This window comes from Sinohyriopsis cumingii, chromosome 14 (assembly GCF_028554795.1).
Source record: "Sinohyriopsis cumingii isolate HCF-2022 chromosome 14, ASM2855479v2, whole genome shotgun sequence".
NCBI classification, from domain to species: domain Eukaryota; kingdom Metazoa; phylum Mollusca; class Bivalvia; order Unionida; family Unionidae; genus Sinohyriopsis; species Sinohyriopsis cumingii.
In genome coordinates, this window is record NC_142974.1 from 66,440,465 (window position 1) to 66,463,660 (window position 23,196).

Genomic DNA, 23,196 nt, shown 5'->3' on the forward strand with positions numbered 1-23,196 from the left:
TGGTGCAAAGTACCTTGCCCATGGACACATCATGGTAGCCTGCATGGTCTGATTCAATTATAGGCTTCTAACACGAACCCTTTCAGTCACAAACCAGGCAAGATAACCACTGTTCTACCATATGAGCTATGGTGGAACAGAGGATACCTTGCCTGGTTTGTGACCAATAGTGCCCCCAATAGTTGCCTCTAAGAACATGCAGGAGGGTGAATTTGGGTCATTCCTACATATCTAAACCTGCAGTGATGATGGAGGTACAATGACTGCACAAGTGCAAGTGGGGGGGTTAAAGTATTTGAGTTGGGTGGGGGGAGTGAGTGCAAACTGAGCCTATTTAATGTGTTCTGCATCTGTAAAGATATAAATGCTGGTGTCATTACATGGGGACATGGACAAGAAAAAAATAGATCTCATGGAGTAATGGATCCATGTGAAGAAGTAGTCGTGTAGTGTGAATGGAACATCAGTCAAATCACAAGTGGTTAAGCAATGCCTGGAACAGTAATAAAACCAAAAGTATCATGATATAAAAAAGACATGAGAAGTTATCAACAAGGGACATAAAGAGATTACACAGCCTGAAAATGGAGATTTAGGTGACAACATAGTATTATTCATACCTGGTTAATATGTTCTGCGCCTGTCCAAGTAAAACTACAAGTGTCATTACAGCACAGGACATGAAGAGGAGAATTATCTAAACTAGACCCAGTAGGATACAACATGCTCATCATGATCGCCTTGTCCACTTCCTGTGTATCTTTCACTATGGCAACTTTCTTGACTGTATCCATAATTGTCATGGCAGCCAAATAAGCTCGCCCACACACTGCCTGCATAAAGGGGGTGCATCCTTCTGCATTCCTAGGATAAAGAAACATTTGTAATTCATAAGCTCTGGACAATATGAACTTTAATCATAAAGATTCTATGTTAAAGAGTACTAAAGTTATCAAAGCAAAACAAATTCATGTTGCAGTACCTAATATATTAAATAGCAATTGTTTGTCCCGTACATCATATAACAGATAATAAATTGTATTCATTCCAGATCTGCAACAAGACTACTACCAAAAATATAATAATACAAAAAAAAATATTAGCACCGTCTATACCATCAATTCAATCCATATACGAATAATGTAATCTTTTTATTTCATGACTCTGCAACTTAACGAAACCAATCTGGGTTTTTTTATAAATGGATCATATCCAGTTTCTATAAATAGACAATTAAGAAAGTACATGTAGAACTATGATGGACAAATTAGCTCTAATGTTATTCTTACACAGCAGTCTATGTTTTTAGAATATTCTCAACTTTTTTATGATATGCGGAATTAAAGAGATGATAATATAAATGACAAACATGTGTTTATTGCTTTAGTTTTATTTAAGGCACCAGAAAAGCATAATCATATACAGGTGAACTTAAGACCTACTTAGGTGGGAAACAAACCATAATGATTATGCCAAAAGTATAACAGTTACTAGTATGGGCTATACATGGCAGCCAATACTTTTGGGGAGGAAGAACCACCAAAGCAAGGAAAGTTAATGGCAAGTTTAGTCACTTAACTATGTTGGTCGAGCTGATACTCAAACACACGTGACAGAGGTGAGATGCCTTAGTGAGCTGGAAAGAAAAAGCCCTTTGACCACTCAGGCATTCAACCAGGGCCCCAAAATAACTGGTTGATCAGTGTGAATAAATTAAGGTAATATTGTCAACATAAGTGACAGAAGTGAGATGCCTGAGTCAGTGGTAAAGGAAAGGGCCTTTGACCACTTAAGCAGTTAACCAGTGCCCCAAAATAACTGGTTGATCTGTGTGAATAAATCAGAGCTCCTTAAACTAGAGCCCCTTCATACAAGAAAATGAGCCAATGAAACTAGCTTCCACATCAGTGTTTTTTGCGCAATACATCCTTAATACCAACGACTGTTTAATAGTCAAATTCCAGGCAAAAAATTGCTACAAATTGGCTTCCACCATCCTATAAAAACATGTCCAATTCAAGACATGCTTTTGGTCTAATTTTCTGATAATGTTTAGTGAATATGATGTGCACCAAAAACATTTAAGTAACAGCTATTTATCTCAGCTGGTTTTTTTGCCTGAGATGTTCTGACAATTTCAAAACCTTGGACCAATTGTTTCAACTGGCTGACATTTAGGGCTAATGTAGCAAACCCCAAAGTGATTCAAACATCCATGATGTGAGCTGACATGACTAATGATAGACACATGTTGTACCAAATGCAGTGTCTTGCCCATGAATTGTACTACAGCAAAAAAAACATAATTCTGCTTATCCAGGGAACAAGGAATATTAGGAATGATATCAAACAGTTTGACACTGTCCACAACAATGCCACAATCCTATTGTATATGCATGCAAGAATGGAACTCACAGCCACTCAGAATCTACATTACCCTCGAGTCAGACACTGTCCACAACATTGCCGCTATCCTACTGTATATGCATGCAAGAATGGAACTCACAGCCAATCAGAATCTACATTACCCTCGAGTTAGACACTGTTCACAACAATGTCGCTAGTGTTTTGCACATACAGGCAAGACGGGAACAAAACATATCAGGATCCATATTATCCAACAGTTTCTGTTAAATGCAGTAAATAACAAAGCAGAAATGACAAAAAAGATATGCAAAATCTTCAACACAGCATGTGAGAATTTATTATGAAGACTCATTTGCTGTTGTGATGGAAAGGTGGCAAATTGTGTCTCTTCATCTGCAGGCATGACAATCATAAACTCACTAGAATACAAACAAAATGATGTGAAGTAAACTACCGACATAAAACCTACTTTGCAGAGAGCAGATCTCTCAAGTGGGCTTGCATCAAGGGTGCTTCACACAGAAATTTCAGGATCTGCAGCGAATTGCTTCGCCTCTCTTTCTCTGTGAGTTTGACAGGTGGAATTGATGCTGTACTGAAGTCTGCTACAGTATAAATTGGCAAAGGCTGACTGTTACTGGATTGACGACTCTGGTTGGAGTCTGAATCTACAGGAAGGAAAAAACGTATTAGATGTGTAGGACAAAACTGTTATTATTGTCAACATCATTTAAGAGCTTATGAATACACATTACCATTATTTTAAAAGTGGGGGGGCTAAAATAACAACTTCATTTTGTATACCTTCCTCAATATTTACAGTTTATCTTTAAGGTAAATGACATTTTTTTTTTAATCTGTTCATTTATTATAAGAGACTAAAAAAGAATTCATTTCATTTTGAACTCACTATCTGAGGCACATTTCTGACTGATTATGATCAAAATTTTAAATTCCATAAATTCCTGTAGCCAAGCAGCTACTGAACAACATAATATTCCATACTCTTTTTAAAATATTTTGGACAGATAAACGTTCCACCATAGCAGAAGAAAATCTTCTCAATGGTAATAAATGTTATGCCAGTGACAAGGATTACAAAGTCCCTCACACAAGCTTTAGTCATCTGATTTTTCTGTTCCATCCAGAAACATAGGGAACTGAATCATACATTTCACAGAGATACTGAATTGTGTGCGTGGGAGAAAGTTTATATTGCTACGATGGAAATATCTGTGGAGCTACTTTCAAATCCCACTTAGGAAATATATCTGCCCTTAGAACGATCTTAGTACTTAAACCATTACTTATATAACTTCTTTTTCCCCCACCCAATCAGGATGAAGAGATAGAACATAAATAAAATATACCAATCCTTTACACTGACATTACGCCAAAAAAAGGCCCCGTAACAAATGTCTCAAAACTGTATAAAGTAAGAACTACATTTCAAGTACTAGCTTATTTAAAATTGTTTTACACATTAATCATGCATATATTCATTTAGTGAACTTGCATGTCCTGTGTCTATAATATCTAGTGTCATCCTTACCTCATGCAGCCTGCAACAAATGGTAGAAGTTTCTGGGCAAAACTAATGTAATTCTTTACTTGGTTAATTAGCAATTTAAACTCGTATCACATTTCACATTATACATGACTGAATGCAAAACTAATGTAATGCTTACCTTGGTTAATTAGCAATTTAAACTCATATCGCATTTCTAAGTTTGTGAAAGACACATTATACATCACTGAATGCAAAACTGACAAACTCAATACACAAAACTGAAATAACTACACTTAAAATAAGCAGAATGTTTTAGTTTAAAGATGTTACACTTGGAAGGATCTAAAATCTGACTAATAAGTACTGTATTTCCCACCCCAAACTATGTTCGCTGTATCTATCCAGGCAATTAAATTGTAAATGAGGAAAAATGGCTGTTCCATTTACACACGCATGGAACCCTGCAATGGCAGTTTTCTAAATATACATGATAGGGTACTTTTTTAATCAGTTCACATGAAAATTCAAAACTGCTACCATGTATAGCCTACTCTGAGAAACGATGTTAACCCCCACACACAACCCTCCAAAAATCAAACAGCCTATGTTAAAGTCAAGGTTCTGTCAGGACAATGCTGACTACAGGTGACAACACCACCATAAATGTGCCTTCCCTGGGTCGCACATGTTTTAATGGAACAGCCCTTAATTGGACAAAATACAGCATATAAAGTATTATTGTAGCCGAGAAATTGGTGACAAGTTACAATACCAATCTGCTGTAAAATCACATCTTTTACTGACCTACTTTTCTTAATGTAGATGTGGTATAATTGCTTATTCATCTAAATGAAAAATGCCCATTTCAAAATATAAACAAAATATAAACAAAATACATATTTTGCACTAGATATAAGGAAATACTCCACTTGTGTGGTGTAAATACTTCACTTGTGTGGTGTAAATATTTCATACTGTCACTCATGGCAATACAATTTTTCACTTCACTCTTTCAATATTTCACTGTATCGACTAAGAAAACATATTTTCTATCCATTCTTCATGCATGCCTCGAACCGTATTTTCTACACACAGATTTACCTCATGGATAAAAGAGTGAAGTGTGATGAAAGCTGCATTATTGACACAAAGCTTCATAATGATTCCAACCTTCATGCAAAGATTATGTGACCCTACCCACAAAGTCAAAAGGCAAGTGCATGTCATGTAGAATGAATTGTTTTGGCGTCAAAATAATTCATCCGAAGTTATACATCTGCTCAGTTTGGTGTTTCACTACATAGCAAAAGCCTTGCCCAAGAACACAACAAATACCCAACAGAGGCCAATCCAATGGCAGGATTAAAACCTTTTCTGTGATGATTATCTCACTCAAACAAGTCTGCCACCATGGCTCCTACCCTCTGTATCAGACATGAAAAAATGGAAACACAGAATTTTAATGCATAGTCTCAACAATGACACCATCAGCAAGTTTAAAAGTAAATTATACCTTGTCTGGTGATCGACTCATAACTTGGAGGGTCTGGTGGCCAGTTCAGTGTAGGTATAGCAATACCCGAGTCTTCTCGATCAGGGTCCCTCACATCCAAGCCACTCACAGCACGAGCTGCTGAGGTTGCACGACGCATCATCTCTCGCAGACTCACACTGACAAGTGATACAACAAAAATCATAATGCATTTAATGCAGCATGAAACATATAGATATAATTACATGAATTCAATCATTTTCATTAAGCACCATATGTTTTCATTGTTACTTCAATCCTTAAATGTGTAGATCTAACAAATAATGAAAACAAAAAGAAACATTCCATAAAAATGAATTTAAATAATAGCCAATGATTTATTTTTCTAAAAACATGAATGATGATAATCAGGAACATAAATGAGAAAGTTATACCCTCATACATTACAACATGAATCATTATCATGCAATTCCAGATAAAATGTGGTATTGCTATAGACCCCATTATCAAACTAAACCATTTTATTTATTTATCAAATTTAGGACAATATGCGCTGAAAGAAAACAACATAAGTTAGCATTGTATCTTTAATTCCTTTCTGAAAAATGATTTGATAAAATTTTATAATCCTCACTACTCCAGACCTGCCAACCCTGACAATATCTCTGTAAGGCAGTTGATTTTTTTCCTTAAGTTGAACAATTTTGCCGTAGGTTGTAACACAGTATCATGTACTGCTATTTTCAAACTGGAAACCATGGATTTACAATTCCAGAAGTGTGATTCAAGACTGATGCTGCAAAGGTAAACATTGTGTTCAACTCAAAAGTTTGTAAAGTTTACTTGAACTTTCATTACCCCCAAGTACAGTTTCACAAACTGCAGTTTCAAACCCTACATTGCTCCAAGGCTTCTTGATATCTCTCAATTTGATGTACTCATTTTTATTTTCACTCCTTATGTAAAGTGAGAAAAAAAAAAAAACTTAACATGCATATGTTATTAGTTTTGGCGATGCATCTTTCTGCTCACATGGGCTTAACAAGAAGTCTTAGCGTGTCCTGTTACATACTTAAAACACATATTAGTAATGATGTACAAGATACAAGACTGACTCTCAAGAACTCAAACAATGGACATTTAGAACTGATTATACTGGTACCAGTGGAAGCATGATTTCATTTACATGAGACGAAAACTAACCTTCTGTTACTGGCATCAGCATTAGACCTTGAGGACTGTATGGCTGCCAAGGCATCAACTGCACTACTCACAGCATTTATGGCTTCCAGTGTTGAGCTGAATGATGATGATGTTGTTGTCGTAGCAACAGCAGGTACAGTATCTGTAAATTGAAGAAAACCATACTATCATACTGTACACTCTCATAAACATATTCTGAGATTCGTAATATGAATACATTGTTTCTAGCTGACATTACAGGTCCATGGTTTTTTGCAGCAACTGCTTCCATGTCAGCTGTTTTTCCAAATAGTGAATATCTATATCCTTCAATAAATGTTTCCATGGAAAATTCTGACAATTTCTAAGTTTCTTTGTGGTTTGGGAGAAAAGGTTATTATTATTATTGTAAATTTGTCCGTTCTGGTACATAACTTTAGCACTGCTATCTTGGACCAAACTAAAAGAAGGGGAACCATAATGACTCAGTAACTAACACTCCAGGCTCCTACCATCAGATCAGCCTGGGTCATCTACCATGGTGTCCTACAGGCAAGTTGTGTTGATGTATCAAACAAAACAATATTGTGGGCAATGTTGTGGGCATCATTGTTAACTAAAAAAAAAAATAACTTGTATCTACAAACATTTTGCACATTACAGTATTACCCATATTACCCAAACAAATTTCAGGACCAAAATCTATTGTATAGTGAATAGTGAATTTGCAATGCTCAATGTCAAACTCATCAAAACAATCTTTGCATTTTGGCCAAATGAGCCTTTTTATTTCTGCAGCCCAAATGGGAAGGGATCAAGAATATTTAGGGACTGCTATAGTAGACAGCAGTGGGAGCTGAGGTTATGGATGGGAGCGGAGTAAAGGAATGTATCATGTGGGGAATGGGAGCTGGGTAAAGGAATGTATCAAAGAAGCACACAAATATGCAATTTATGGATAATGCATACAGGAAAACAATTACCTCTGACAATCAGATACAGACAGAGATTCAGACAAATAAAGAACTATTTCCTACCTGACTCATAGTCCTTGTTGGAGGTAGGGACACACATGGACACAACAGTATGAAAAATATTTCTGTTGCCATCACAATGCTCTTGTAGAATATCCTGGAGAGTCTTCTGACCTCCCACTGCAAAAGTATCATGAAAAATATTACACAACTGTTCTTTCCACACATTTACGATCTTCGCTAGCCAAGGTCTGATATGTTAACCCTATCTACACCCTGCCGCTGCATCCAATGAAATTCACAGACCTGAAGCACAGAAATATCTACTCAATACACCAAGATGTACATAGGATTAATATATCGGAACTTTGGCTAGCGAAGAATCAGAGTTACATGCTGATTAATATATTATGCAATCAACCTGAAGAACTAACTTACTGTTTTGTCCATTATCCAACACAAGTTTCATGTCTAATGAGAATGTTTCAATTATGTTCATAAAATCTTAGCAAGGACTGCATTCATAAATAATGATATTATACGACTATGAAAATAAAGGTAATGTGTGATACATTTTAATGTAACATGATAGAAAAACTATGTGCTAACATACTAAAAGAAATTTTTGAGTTTTATTTTTACTGAGCCATGTGCTTGATGGATAATTACCTTTTATCAATAATGCAAATCCTTTTTGAAGAAAGAGGCAGAGAACATATACTATTGATTGTTAGACTTAGTCAGCTTAAAACTGATTAAAATGAAGAAGAAAACACAAGAGTCCCTTGCAAGGACTAATGCTCTAGTGGCCATAGAGAATTTTTCAGAGAGCAAGATAACACCATTTCTTCTCTATGTGCTTAGTGTTCAAACCATCTCTGATATTCTTGACCAAAAGAAAGTTTTATGTGTTCGATCAGCCTGATTTCATTTAGGATCAACCCAACATTAATTGAAGCCTTTTGTGGAAACCCCATGCTGACTTAACCTTCCATTCAGAAGAGGCAGCAATAGGATTTTAAAGCTTGTCATCATGGTGGCCACACTGGATGTAAGAGTGACACAGTATTCATTTAGGACCAACCAGATATCATAACAAGTCTTTAGGTGAAAACACAATGTCGATATAGCCATCCATTCTGAAACTGCAACAAGATTTTGAAGATGGATGCCATGGTTGCAGTGTTTGATGTCAGATCAACATAATTTTCATTTAAGGCCAACCAGACACCTTAATAAGTCCTTGTAAACAACACCAATTTGATGCAACCATAAGAAGTGACAATAACAGGATCTTGAAGTTGTCTATTGGGAATACTGGATGTCTAAAAAACAATATTTAAATTTCCAACCACTTAGATTGTGGGAAAAAATGTGTAAAGTTTAATGGCAATCCTCCAAGTAGTTTGGAAGAATTAACATCAAACTTGTGATGAATCAACAGACAACAGAAAGACAACATGCCATACTTTAAAATCTTCTGGGCTAAAATTGCAGTTTTTGGTCTCTTTTAATGACCAATTAAAACACTTTCACTGAGGAAAAAAAAAGGCATTGGATATTTATGTCAAGAAAGCAGCTAGACTTACCATTGTCCTGCTGTTCAGCAGATGTCAAAATGGATTTTACTTGCTCAACATCACACCTCAGTATGTGAGGAATCATCAGCTGGTGCTGTAAGTGAAAGATGGAAAAACATATATGCTCACTTACATGTCCAATCCAACTGCAAACAACAAAGACCCTGATTTGTCATTTCATCATATGCCTGCAGAACAGGGTATATGTTTGTTCAACTGTTTACTCCTAACAAACTACCAATACTCAGTTCTGCTGGTTCATTATGTGATAGCAGATCTGGTTCTATTCAGTTTGTCGTTTGACTCAACTTACAAGGACATACTAATGTACATCTACAAACATATTTCCTACATACTGATCAGATACTTAAAAATCTACCCGTGTAAATACTCGTCCTCACTGATTCATGAACATATCAGAAAACTGTGTACACGAGTTAGAGAAGTATAAATTTGCTAGAGGTATGTAATTTTTGTTTAATGCAGAGAAACAAAAACTTTTTCCATTTTGTTATTTTAAACATCACATTTAAAGCATCATCATGCCCAGGAAATGGGATCTTAATGCTATCACAAAGACAAGCACAGGCAGCCAACCAGCTCTGGCCTGGGCTGGGACTGAATCACATCACTTGGATTGCAATGAGCTACTCATGTTCCCATGCAGCAATACAAAAACTAAACATAGTTAACATCAAATATTTAAGTACACAATGGAGGAGAGAGGGGAAAAAGGTACCAACTGCTTACAAACTTTTTAATACAAAAAGATGTATAAAATAATAACTTACTTGGTGGCAACTAACAGAAAACAATTTTGAAGCAAGAAACAATGATCACTCAATAACATCAAGCTGTTAATAATACACAAGAACAGCCACAACCTTGCAAATCCAGCTATCACAGCGAAAAAAGAAACATGTCTTCTGGCTTGTTTTAGCAACAGAAGTGCCAGGCACATACCACGTGCTTAATGAGAAATCATACAAGAGTGCTCTCCCTTTGGATTGAGGAACTGTTGATAAATATCTCAATCAGAACTTACGACTGGAGAAGAAATGCATAATCATAAAGGGAATGACTGCAATGAGGGCTCTGAATGGAGTGCCTGTATTGTTATTGTTATGGATTATCACAGAAACAGTATACCCCAAAAATTGGCTTCTCCTTTGAACACATCAATCAGTCACAATATATTATATGAATTGGTGAGGGGTGGACACAGAAAAGTGGTAATGCAAATTTTCCATTCAAAAGGGCATCACTATAATATAATGGTTATGCAAATTTTCCATTCAAAAGAGCATCACTACAGTATAATGGTAATGCAAAGTTTCCATTTGAAATGATATTATTGCAGTATACTTATAATACAAATTTTCCATTTGATATGGCATCACTATAGTATAGTGGTAATGCAAATTTTCCATTCAAAAAGGCATCACTGTAATATACTGGTAATGCAAATTTTCCATTTGAATAGGCATCACTATAGTATAATGATATTATTGCAGTATACTGGTAACGCAAATTTTCCATTCGAAAGGGCATCACTGTAGTATACTGATAATACAAATTTTCCATTCGAAAGATCATCACTATAGTATACTGGTAATGCAAATTTTCATTCAAAAGGGCATCAGTGCTGTATACTGCTAATGCAAATTTTCCATTCGAAAGGGCATCACTCATTTGTATTTATCTAAATAGATCACCATTAAAAACTGTTACCACCACTGGTAATACAAGCACTAACATAGTGTTAGTAATCATTCTTTATTCCTTTCCACACAAATTTAGCAGGAACTTCAAGATGGACACAATAATTTCATCTTTTAACCATATCCAATCGTAAAGTTGACCACAATCTAATTGCACATCATCTTGGGCCATACTCAATAAATTTCTTTCTAACAAATTTTTTCAACTAATTTTTGGCATGTGTATCAGACTGAAATTCTGTGTGGCACGGTTTGCTTCTTATTACTGCAAATTTGTGGATGACACATATAGTTTTATGGGAGGAAGATCAAAAAATTACTTGACAGCCAACATGAAAACCTGAACCATTTCCCCTTACCTCCACAGCCATGGCAATGATAGCCACTTTATTCTTCATGTTATTCAGGACATTGTGCAGGCACTGCACCCTCATACCCAGACAACGTACTGGTGGCAAATCTAGCCAGCGGGGATCTTTGATCCCATCTGTACAGTCTTTTGCCATGGGGTAGATGGAACCATTTCCATCTCTCAGTTGCACAAGTATCTCCTGTAAGCAGAAATTGACATTAACAAAATCATTTGGATAGAGGGTTTGCTCTCTTCTTGAATCATGCTGAGATTATATAGCCAGTTATGGAGAACTGGAGTACACATTTAAACATACAAAAGAATCCTTCAAATAATAATCAACGACTTGTTCCAGTTGCCAATTGTCATAGATACGTTATCCTGGATGCTTCACTTATTTTTAGTCAGATGTAAATGTTTAGTGTCTGTATCTGCTGTAATTACTTGCTTATAAGTCAGGTTCAACTGCAAACAACAAACACCCTGATCTGCTATTGATAGGGCATCAGAAGACAGGGTTTATGCTGTTTCTTGCACTAGTTACTCTTAGCAAACTGCACAGATCCAAATCTACTGGCATATTCTGCAATGGCCAATCTGGGTTTGTATAGTTTGCAGGTGGACTTTGATTTATAAGCAAATATAAACGGTGACTTTGACCGATAATGTCTGAAAGCACTGCAGACCATAATTAAAGCATTATGATCGTGCATGTTACTGCAAAGTCAACAGGCTTGCCAACTTCATTAAAGAACATATTATCAACAATGTTATCTTACACTGATATGTAATGATCTCTTCATAGATATACAAAAATAAATTGCTGGAAAGTTTCAACCTATTATTACCAAAAATTTTTTTTATGACATTCTATGACATCATACCAAATATCAACTTGGCAAATCCTGCTTATCCATGAAGAAAAAAACTTAATATGAAGTTACCCTTTTTAAAAAAATATTTGCTCTTTCATGAAGTGGAAACTCAGTAATCCAACCATGAATGAAACCAGAATATACACTGAGAGTGAAAGTTGTTCTTGACTTGCATCAGAAAGGGAAAAGGAAGTTCAAACTGCTGTAATACTCATTGTTATATCCACCATAATAACAATGTTTTTTCTTGCTGCCGAGGGCAGGGATACATAAAACTTAGGCCAGATTAAAATGGTTCAAAAGAATATGGTAATTCTTGTAAACTTACATCTTCCGTGTTATGGAGCTTGATGTCACTACGGTGGCTACCCATGAAGGCCTGTGCATCTGTTGGAAATAATGAATCCTGATCAACCTTTCCTGTGCTCAGATTGTACACAATGTAGCTGAGTCGAGCTCCAGCCCGAGCAATAACATGGATTCCTAGAAATAGACAAATATTGTAACATATTTTACCTATACTAAATATTAATTCTTCTCAGAACTGATATGGATAAACCAGAAATATGAATGAAATACAACCAACACTTTGAAAAGTTTACGAATTTCTTCATGTGCTTTCCAAGGCAGACAAATGTAAACCTTCAACAATGCTGAGGATAATATTAACCTTGTTTACTCAAAATTCCATTTCTTATTCCTCAAAGTTCTATGTACTACAAAAAAAAATGCAGCACAACTTAATGACATGCACCTGAGACTCAAAACAAGATGGTCAGGCATTTTTGTCTTTCCCTACTCCTCTATGCTTTTACCAATGGATCCTAGCCCAGTATCAGAAAACAAGAATGTACTCTAAAATATTTTTTTTAAAAATTGAAAATAAAAATTGAAGCAAGTCACTTGACCTTGTTTGCTTTGTTATAGCATCTGTGATGGAACCAATATCCTCTATATTAGTTTACCTCTTATGGACAAGCACCCCATACAGGAAGAGTTATTTACTCCCGGTCACTTCTTGAAATGCAATATATAGTAGGCTATACCTTCACAATCCACTGCCACAGCAAGAATCTGGCCATTCTCCACAATGGAGATTTTCTTTGGGACCTTCTGGAAGCATTCTGGCAATCTAGGAGCACTTGCACTTTTCACAACCTGAAAGAGGCCAATTGTCAGTGTCAATTATTATTCACTTGAAACTGCTGACTCATGAGTCATAAACCTACATCAATGTAGATATATTGCAATCCTGGTTTGTATCAGGAGTTTCTAGATCAAAGTACTGGAGGAAAATTAATGTATTTCTGTTATAAATAAAAATTCTTGTTTTATTCAGGGTTCCTGCAGACCTAATAAAAACAAATTCCCTGACTTTCCAAACCTCTCCAGGGCCATTTCACAAAACTCATGGACCACAATATTGTGCATTGTTTAATGTTTATCAATCATAATCGTGTCGTGTTCAAACTAAGACTTTTTAATCAGTGCCTGGTGCCCTATCAGTTATCAATTTGTTGAACTCCTTTGTCAGATATTCCATAATGTTTCCAAAACTTTGTGAGGTTTTGAGAAACTCTATGATCTATCAAGGCCCTTGAAATTTATTTCTCATATTCCAGTTCCTGCTGGAACCATATTCATTGCTGATGAATGATTAAGTATCAAGAAGGACGTTTTCCTAAACATCTAGCAAGCAAATCACTATTTCCAAGCCACTGTGGGTTGGAACTCATTAATCTGATAGCTTTAAAAGATTCAACCAAACATTAACTAAGTCTTTAAAACATGTTCTAGGAATTCTGGAAAGAGGAAAGTAAATAAGGATTAAGTTTGTCAGTAATCATTAGCATGCTTTGGAAAATAAATGACAGACAAATTTTTTAACTTTTTGTTCCTGCCAAATAAATCCAATGTTCAAACCTTTGACTCGCTCTTCTGAAAATTTCAGAACTTTCAGTTTTGATGTAACACGAACAAATTTTACAAACAACAACAAAGAAAACAAAGGTAATTTACTACCAAAAAATAACAAAGTTAATTAACTACCAAAACACAAAGGTAAGTAACTACCAAAAAACTAAGGTAATTAACTAAAAAACAAAAACAAAAGTAATTAACTACCTGAATGAATGAATGATTTATTAAAGAGCAATGGAGGGAAAAAATTTAGGTTTCAACTTGCAAGTCTGTCGCTGTCAGTTTGTGACCCAAAGGAATGGCCTTCTTGAATTTTTGATGATAAATCTTTCAGATTTGATGACAATCTATGATTCGGGTTGACAACAATTCTTTCAAAGCATGGAACTGGTCTAAAAGCAAAGAGTGATGATCTGAAATTTGCTATGGAATGAAGCATAAAATCATACATCTTCTAAGACAGGTGCATTTATCAATGAACTCTAATAAGCACCCAAATATTTATGTTGGGTGGTGGGAGGGCGGTACCTGTAGCTCATCAATTCTGAGCAGCCTGCAGTCCTGAAGCAAAGTGGTAGGGTCCTCCTTTGGAAAACTTCCATCGGATGCTTCCTTAGCCTGGAACTTCACAGCAGCATAGGCTCCATCCACCTAAAAGAGAAGGTATCCAGTAATTTCACTTACATGCATAGATATTCTCTTGACCAGGATACGGATGTGTAATTACACAATTCACTGGATTATTAGGATGTGTTATTCAAAAGTTTATTTGGTTGTGCTGCTTTTTGTTAGGGTTTAATGCCACTTTGCAGCATGTGATAGGCTATACAAAGCTGGCCAGTATATTTGGTGGAGAAGAACCTAGGAAAGAAAATCCTGGGAATTAGTACCAAGCAATAGGAAGCTACTGGCAAGCTTTCTCACATACCTATATGGCCAGAGTTGTGTAATACTTGATTCAAAAATTTATTGACTATAATTACATGACTGACACTGATTTATAAATTATGTGAAAATTAATAAACACATGTATACTAACTGCATACAAAACCCACACGGAAGCCTTTGTTGTTAGTGACTCATCCATGTAAATATAAATGCCAGAAATAACCACATCCAATCTTGTTTATCACTGAATAATGATTCCACCTCATGAGCATGAACACCAAATATAATCATATTATATCATGTCAAGCACAACATATCAATTCATCCTTGTGAACATGAATACCAAATATAATCACATAAAATCTCGTCATTCAATGGACTCCTCCTCATGATTATGAACACCAAATACAACCACACTATATCTTGTCAGCCAATGAATACTGATTCAACCTTATAAATATGAATACCAAATAGGATTACATGAAATCTCTTCAGTTACTGAATTCTGATTCACACTTGTATGAATACCAAATATAATCACATTATATCTTGTCATTGAAAAAATCCTGATTCATTCTTGTGAACATGAATACCAAATATAAACACATTAAACCATGTCAGCAACTGAATACTCAACCTTCATTGATGGCTCACATTTAAAACTGCTGTGAATGGTAACACACACGCATTCATGCAACAATTTTCACCTGAAAATTGTGGAGATTAAATTTTCATGAAAAAAACTTACTTTCAAAACCTTTCCAACTGGAACTGTTTTGATATCCTCAACAAAGATTACATTCTTCAGTGGCCAGTTTTCCTCATCCCGTTTCTCTACTTCCTTAACTGGTGTGGGTGCTTTCTTTCTCTCTACAAAAAATTTAAAACCATTCACACAATTAAGAGCAGAATTAAGATATGTTTGTATAAATCAATGTAAAAGTAAACAAATTTTAATTCAAACTTGTTAAGTACTATTCCTTTGCTTTCAACATTAGACAATTGTTTTCAAAAATTTCAAATTACTGCCCCTTGCAGAGCATTGCTGTAAATACATGTTAAGTATAGTAACTAGTTATAAGAAAAGCTACATCAGAATGTAAGGGGAGCTAACCCTGAAAGTCTCAGTTACACTTGAAACAATGGGACAATTTTACTTTTGAACGAGTTAATGAAGATCTTTAAACCCATGAAAAGATACACAATCAGACATTTACATTTATAGAATAAGTGACAAAAAGTCTTCTAAACTTAAGTCCATGGACTTTAAACTGCAGAAAAATTGGTTCAAGGATAAAATGGTTCAGTCATTTATCTCGTTATCTCATGCTGGATCAACAAGGCCTTTAGATATATTATGTTTTGTAAGTTTAAATGCCAATAGGCAGAAGAAATTCAGACTTGTACTTGTCAATTTAAGTATTCTCTTCCCTCCCAAGCATATCAAAGGTAGTATCCCTCACTGGTTATCTACGTTTCTACATTTGCTTGCCCATGTGAAATTTAAAACTTGCCCTAGAAAACATGCAATTAGAATTTCTCTTTCAATGCCCAAGTATGTTATGGGTGGGTATCATATTTTATCTTTTCCTGATGGTTATCCACATCTTGATACTTTCTTGCCCATGTGAAATTTTACTTGCCTAAACGGCATGCAATGTGAATTATCAGAGGTCAAACATCTGATCTCAAAAAGGCAACTGCAACAGATAGCATTCAGAAATCAAGATTTAATTATACATATATTTGGGACATTTAGTTATACCAGGCAAAAGGATAATCCGAGCACTGAGAACAAGGATAGCTCAGAGGGCTAGTGAAATATACACTGAACAGGATCAAAGAGATGTTGTTGCTGTTTTGGGTTTAATGCCATTTCTCAGCGCATGTTACATGGCAGCCAGTATGTAACTGGTGGAGAAAAACCCCTCTAATCTACAGGAAGCTACTGGCAACTTTCTCACATACCCATCGGACTGAGACTCAAACCCACACCAACAGAGTTGAGATAACTGATTAGTAAAGGCGAGCACTTTAGAACACTCGGCCAACAGGGCCCTCAAAGGGATGAACATACATGCTTTTTTGTATGATCACAAGCATTTATATCCCTTTAGAAACATAATCTGAATTTAAGCTTAAAGTCTTCTCTCCCCATCTCTTAATATAGGTTTTATTAAACATCTCATAAAACAGCTGAGCTTTTATGTACGTTTTCTATTCTCTATTGAGAAGATTGTTTTGAGGTGCTGCATAGAAACAGTCAAATGATATGGGAGGTAATGTCTATTCATTGCGTTGTGGAATTAAAATCGGAGTTACATCCCTTTAAATAACCAGGCTCGCTTTTCAAAGCCAAAAAAAGACAACTGAGATAAATATATACAAGTGTGCATACTGAGAAAAACTATTCTTAGTAACAGGAGTGGACAGCATGCAATAGACCTGAGAGAAGTAAATCCCTCCAAGCCAAAGAGTTGACTTACTGAGAGATGCTGGACTGACAAGGGTTGGGCCGCTGTGGTCACTACATGTAGATGATGCAGGTGATGGTGGAGGGGGCATATCTGGTTTGTCACAGGAAGTGAATGTGGAAGAAGAAGAGTACTCTTTCTCTGTCTTGATTTCAGATTTCATCTCGCTAAAAAAAAAAAAAAAAACAATGTTGGAGAATGAATTATTCTGATTAATTCCAATTTAATTTAACATACAAAACCATCTCCCACTACATTGCTCTTCAGTATAACACAGCCCCTAATAGAACACTAGGTATGAATCCCATTACACTGGCTGACATACATTTTTTCAGTAGAACACAGCCCCATATATAGCACTGAGTATGAATCCCATTACACTGGCTGACATACACTTGTCAGTATAACACAGCCCCTAATATAGCACTAGTATGAATCCCATTACACTGGCTGACATATTTTTTCAGTAGAACACAGCCCCATATATAGCACTGAGTATGAATCACACAGCCCCATATATAGCACTGAGTATGAATCACATTACACTGACTGACATACATTTTTCAGTATAACACAGCCCCTAATATAGCACTAGTATGAATCCCATTACACTGGCTGACATACATTTTTTCAGTATAACACAGCCCCTAATATAGCACTAATTTGAATCCCATTACACTGGCTGACATATATTTTTTCAGTAGAACACAGCCCCATATATAGCAATGAGTATGAATCACATTACACTGGCTGACATACATTTGTCAGTATAACACAGCCCCTAATATAGCACTAGTATGAATCCCATTACACTGGCTGACATACATTTTTTCAGTATAACACAGCACCTAATATTGCACTAGTATAAATCCCATTACACTGGCTGACATATATTTTTTCAGTAGAACACAGCCCCATATCTAGTACTGAGCATGAATCACATTACACTGGCTGGCATGTATTTACCAGTATAACACAGCCCCTTATAGAGCACTGGTATGAATCCCACTGCACTGGCTGACATATATTTATAGATATAACCAAAGCTAAAAAATATCAAAATCCACTCACCATGTTAGACAAGTACTAAATATTTTTAGTCACCCTGAATAAAGTCATAATCAATCAGCTACACAGAAGTATGAAAGCTGATGACATTAATGACAAATTTAATCAATGTGAAAGGCTGGTTTGAAGATCTTATTCCATTACCCTGCTAACTTGTAATTAGTATGCTCTCCATCTTATTAGTATTAAAGCACTTATTAGTATTAAAGAGTGAGTGAAGCACTTATATTAGTTTGGTCAAAGTAACTGGAAAACAAACTTCCTACAGAAAATATGGAATTTCTACAGGCAAAGTTGGAAATATTCTTGATAGAACAGCCTTTTCCTTAAAAAGAAACAATCAGTATTTAATCAGAACTCTCAACAATCAACCAACTGGGCAAGTGATTGGAAAATCTAACAGCCACAAATTTTATATCAGACTCACATAAGGGTATGCTTGATTCTGAATCGGCAGTTATCACTGAGAGACCAGGCTGACTCAAGTAGCTGGCCAACTTTTGGGACACCATCTACTGTTGTGAACGCCAGAGCTCCTGCATGGAACATTGGAGAATTTCTCAAACATACCTGAAAAAAGAAAGCATAAAAGAAAAAGTGTATTCATTAACTTCACATCTTACTGAGCAGTACTTTATAACCAAACTAATGTATCATGAATTCTGTACAGCGACCAGAATAACAAATCTGACACCACATTTGTTATGTGCCTTCTAGGTCAAACACATGGCTATAAAAATAGTAAATAAATACTTTTCTTTATTATCCTGAGAAAGCATTTCTTACAAAAGATAATTACATTCGGCTGCCATATCGTACAGATTTACAATGTAAATTTGAATTTTTCAGACATTAGAGTATACCTTTATCTGTTCTCAAATGTGCATCCACAATTTTAATTTTTTTTTGTTGGTCAAGTAAAGCCTTTCTTGACTTCCTCAATCTTACCAATGATCCTGCAACTATATCCCTGTTTGGACCAGAGTCCTTGGTTTTCTTTCTCCTTGTTTTGTTCTTCTCCAATAGCTTTTTCCTTTGAGCAAAAGGCATTACTCCCCTGAAAATAAAAGTCACATTAGGGAAAATAGTTTAACTTTTTCTATGTGGTCTATGACACACAATGCAATTTCATAATTTTTAATGGAGGCCCAAAATTAAAGTATTTTGAATACTGAAGGCTTGGAAGTTTTACTTGATACCAATTCAAGAACAGTTAGAACAAAACAGCCAGCCAGAAACACATTTCTGGGGGCCTTGTATTTGATTTAGGAACCCATAACTCAACTTCTTTGTTGTACTGAGATACGTGACGTGCAACTACATCAATAATTTGTTTTTTTGTCTGTGGATTGGTTGGGGATAAGCATTTTCTAATTATATAAATAGCAACACAACAGTTTTAATACAGATAAAATGTCTTAAGATTCTAATTTGTGCTTATTAGCGGTTTTTAGTCACATCTAAAAAAGCATTCCAAATTTTAAGTCATAATATAATTAGGGAAACCAAGACTTTCGCTGTGTTTATTTCAAGCAATGAACTTGTGTAAATCTAATTCACTTTAGTTTCTCTGTAGACCTGCATCAAGCACTATATTATACTACTTTGTGTAAACCTAATATCCCATAAAGCTGGTATCTGTGTAAACCTAATACGCCATAAAGCTGGTATCCAATCTGTGCAAACCTAATAACCCATAAAGCTGGTATCCTAGTAATGTAAACCTGATAACTCACGACTGGGATCCAAAATGTGCAAACCTAATACCCTGCAAATCTGGTATCCTAACAATATAAACCTAATACCCTGTAAAGCTGGAATCATAGCAATGTAAACCTAGTACCCTGTAAAGCTGGTATCCTAACAATGTAAACCTAATGCCCATAAAAAGCTGGTATCATAACAATGTAAACCTAATACCCTGTAAAGATGCACCTAGCACCTTAACACAAACTGGCCATAGTAAAATATTCTTTAACATGTGTCATGAAAATGAAAAAGTAATTCAAGCTTTTACATTTTTTAAACATTACATGAACTTGTACATAATTTATCACAATGAAAACAAGCTGAAGTATTCTAACCATCTGATTTCAAAATTCCAATCTACTTGTGTAAAGTATCTGTAATTACTTAACCTCTTTAAAAACAAATACATTTCATTACAAGCTGAAAAAACCCCAAAGAAACAATACAATTTTTGGTGTGACTATATTCTAAAGTAATGATATCAAAAGATATGTGGTGATGTTTTGCGAAGTGCATAATATCATGATAATACTGTTAGTGTTCGTGGCAATTTAATCTTTAATTACATCTTACAAATGTTGATCAGACTTGCTAAATAACACCTTCTATCCTGTCCTGTATTTTTTTTCCATTAATTTATAAGTATGTTTATGGTTTTGATTAGCTTTCAGACTCTTAAATGTCTCAATAAACTGCCCAACAGTCTATGTGTGGGTTACGTATACTAAATCAACAGGCTAGCGTGTACATATCATGTTTTCCACAACCTCAAAGGTGTTTGATACGGAAATTTTGTGAATTTAATTGTCACTAACATAAATACCTTTCCCAACCCAAATATGAAACCTTTAATGTTTTATCCCTTGAACTGACTGGTAAAGTACAAACAAGAAGCTACAAATTGACTGCACACTGAGCCCACACACATCAAGATGCATCCATGTACCAAGTAACATGACTCTGTGGCCAACTGTATATAAGATACAGACCACCAAATAAAATGTAACACACAGGTTATTCTAGGGTGTGTACAGATATATGTACAGATGTACTGGCATGAACAATGACGTCAATATGCATGTACATTATGTATGTACAGTGTATTAGCATTATCTAACAGCATCTCAGCACAATAATGGCTCTATATTGTCTCAATAAAAAGACAAGATCTAAAAATGTAAAGATGAAAGACTGTGCAGAAAGTATTAGGAAGATAAACCTTTCCAAATAAATGTAAACATGACAAGATAAAGGATAAATAGTGTAGAATGAATATAATGATAAATGAAGGTTAAAAAAAAGACTTACAAATCCATACAAATATAGGGTTACATTTCTGAAACCATGTTTCCTACATTTCCTGGAAGGTGTATTATTATAAAATTCCAAAACGGAGTCAACAAAAAGCTCCGTATCACAGGGTAGAAGTGAACCATGGCAGGGTATGCACTCTGGTCACAGACGACCAAGTGATTCCCATATCAAGCTCCTAACAGACTCAACAAGGATACTAAAGTGTGCTGCAGTCATCTTATGTCTGAGTGTAGGTTGAACCAGTAGGAAGCAGATGAACTGATGAGAGTGTGGTATATTTCCTGTTTGTTTACAGGTGAATTACTCAATGAAATAAGCAAGAATACATTTTCACATGTTCTACAGTATCACCTGAAATGATTAAGTGATAGCAATAATTTTAATTTCAAAATAAAAATTTACTTACCACCAGTACAATGCCCCGCTCTCCAATCTAGCACAAGTATACAAAGAACAAGTGTGCAGTGATGCTATTTTGTCTGCAATGAATTCTGGAAATGTCTGTGCTGAATGTTCTAATTTTGGTGCAACAATATTCAGAGTTTCGTCAATCCAAGTGGCTACTTTATCGGACTCTGTATACACAGAGGCTCTCACATTGCAGGCTGACATTCCCTTGATCTTCTCATTCAGAAGTCCCAACTGGACAACTTTGGGGTGGTGAATGTTTGGATTCTGAATTGAAAATGAAGCAAATATATTAAGCATCTGAATAATATTTAAACCTAAAGCTTATTAAGACAAGGAACCAGTGGAACAACCTGCATTGCCTCCCTAGATCTACCCCACTGGCATGTACAGACTTTAATAAGGTGAACCCTCACCATCAAGCACCTCTGTATAAGACATTTCTTTTATAAAGCATGTATGAGTATGGCTGATGTGCCTACATAAATTGACATAAATTGTCAAAATCAAGAACTATATTTGGTAATTCATTCAATGCACTTTCAGAAGCTGGTATAGTCTAGTCTGGCAAAAAAATGTTTCCTCATATTAATAACTGCTAAAAATAGCATACTTTATACTAATTCAGGCTGATTTTTTTAAGCAGAAAGGAGGAGTCATTTTAGTTAGCTGTGTGCTCAGATCAGGTACAATTTCCACAAGTACAATATCCAAAGAAATTTCAACCATGGTACATTCAAGTAACATAGAGATATATGAACATTCTCTCCACTGTGCATGTCAAGTGTAAACAACTTCACCTTACACACCCCACTCTCTAAGAATTTCAGCAGAATGCAACGTACGGCAGCATGTAAAGCAGGAAACCAGACAATTATATCATCAGATGCATAAGTACAATTTTCTTTATTCACCTTTTCTTCATCGACGGTTTGAACATTATTACTATTCATATCAGCTTCAAGAATGATTTAATTTCTGAGCATAATGAATAATCAAATTAGTTCTGAAGCTGAAGCAATTGTAACTTGGTGGAATATAATGACTACCATATTTGGGCTCCCACAAACTGCAAAAGATTTAGGAATACCCACAATCCACTAAACCATGCTATTCTGGTTTGATCAATTCAAAATCAGTGTGTTCAGGCAGTTATCTAGAAACCAGCGACAACTGAAATGAATCAAAATGACCAGGGCCATTGCAAGTTTGTGCTGGACAAAATGCTTCTCCAAGTGAGTTTGGTGCCCCCCCCCCATAAAAAAAACCCACAAAAGGTGCCATATAGTCAAGAAAATGGTGACCCAGGCAATTGCCCATGT

The 23,196-nt window shown here is 35.5% G+C and overlaps 1 protein-coding gene across 5 annotated transcripts in view; it reads right to left on the minus strand.

Moving 5' to 3' along the window:
• LOC149784036 (E3 ubiquitin-protein ligase UBR5-like) overlaps positions 1–23,196 on the minus strand; it is a 101,565-nt gene that overhangs the window by 57,791 nt on the left and 20,578 nt on the right. For all 5 annotated transcript variants that reach the window (XM_089932130.1, XM_089932132.1, XM_089932131.1 and 2 more), the window contains 15 exons: positions 21,873–22,141; positions 19,352–19,460; positions 18,831–18,973; positions 17,348–17,502; positions 15,610–15,731; positions 14,502–14,624; positions 13,100–13,211; positions 12,382–12,536; positions 11,186–11,377; positions 9,115–9,199; positions 7,589–7,705; positions 6,573–6,714; positions 5,391–5,548; positions 2,837–3,035; positions 621–864 (listed from right to left, as the gene is read on the minus strand). In XM_089932130.1, the coding sequence (XP_089788256.1) occupies positions 621–864; positions 2,837–3,035; positions 5,391–5,548; positions 6,573–6,714; positions 7,589–7,705; positions 9,115–9,199; positions 11,186–11,377; positions 12,382–12,536; positions 13,100–13,211; positions 14,502–14,624; positions 15,610–15,731; positions 17,348–17,502; positions 18,831–18,973; positions 19,352–19,460; positions 21,873–22,141 (2,325 nt within the window). The remainder of the gene's footprint in view (positions 1–620; positions 865–2,836; positions 3,036–5,390; positions 5,549–6,572; positions 6,715–7,588; positions 7,706–9,114; positions 9,200–11,185; positions 11,378–12,381; positions 12,537–13,099; positions 13,212–14,501; positions 14,625–15,609; positions 15,732–17,347; positions 17,503–18,830; positions 18,974–19,351; positions 19,461–21,872; positions 22,142–23,196) is intronic.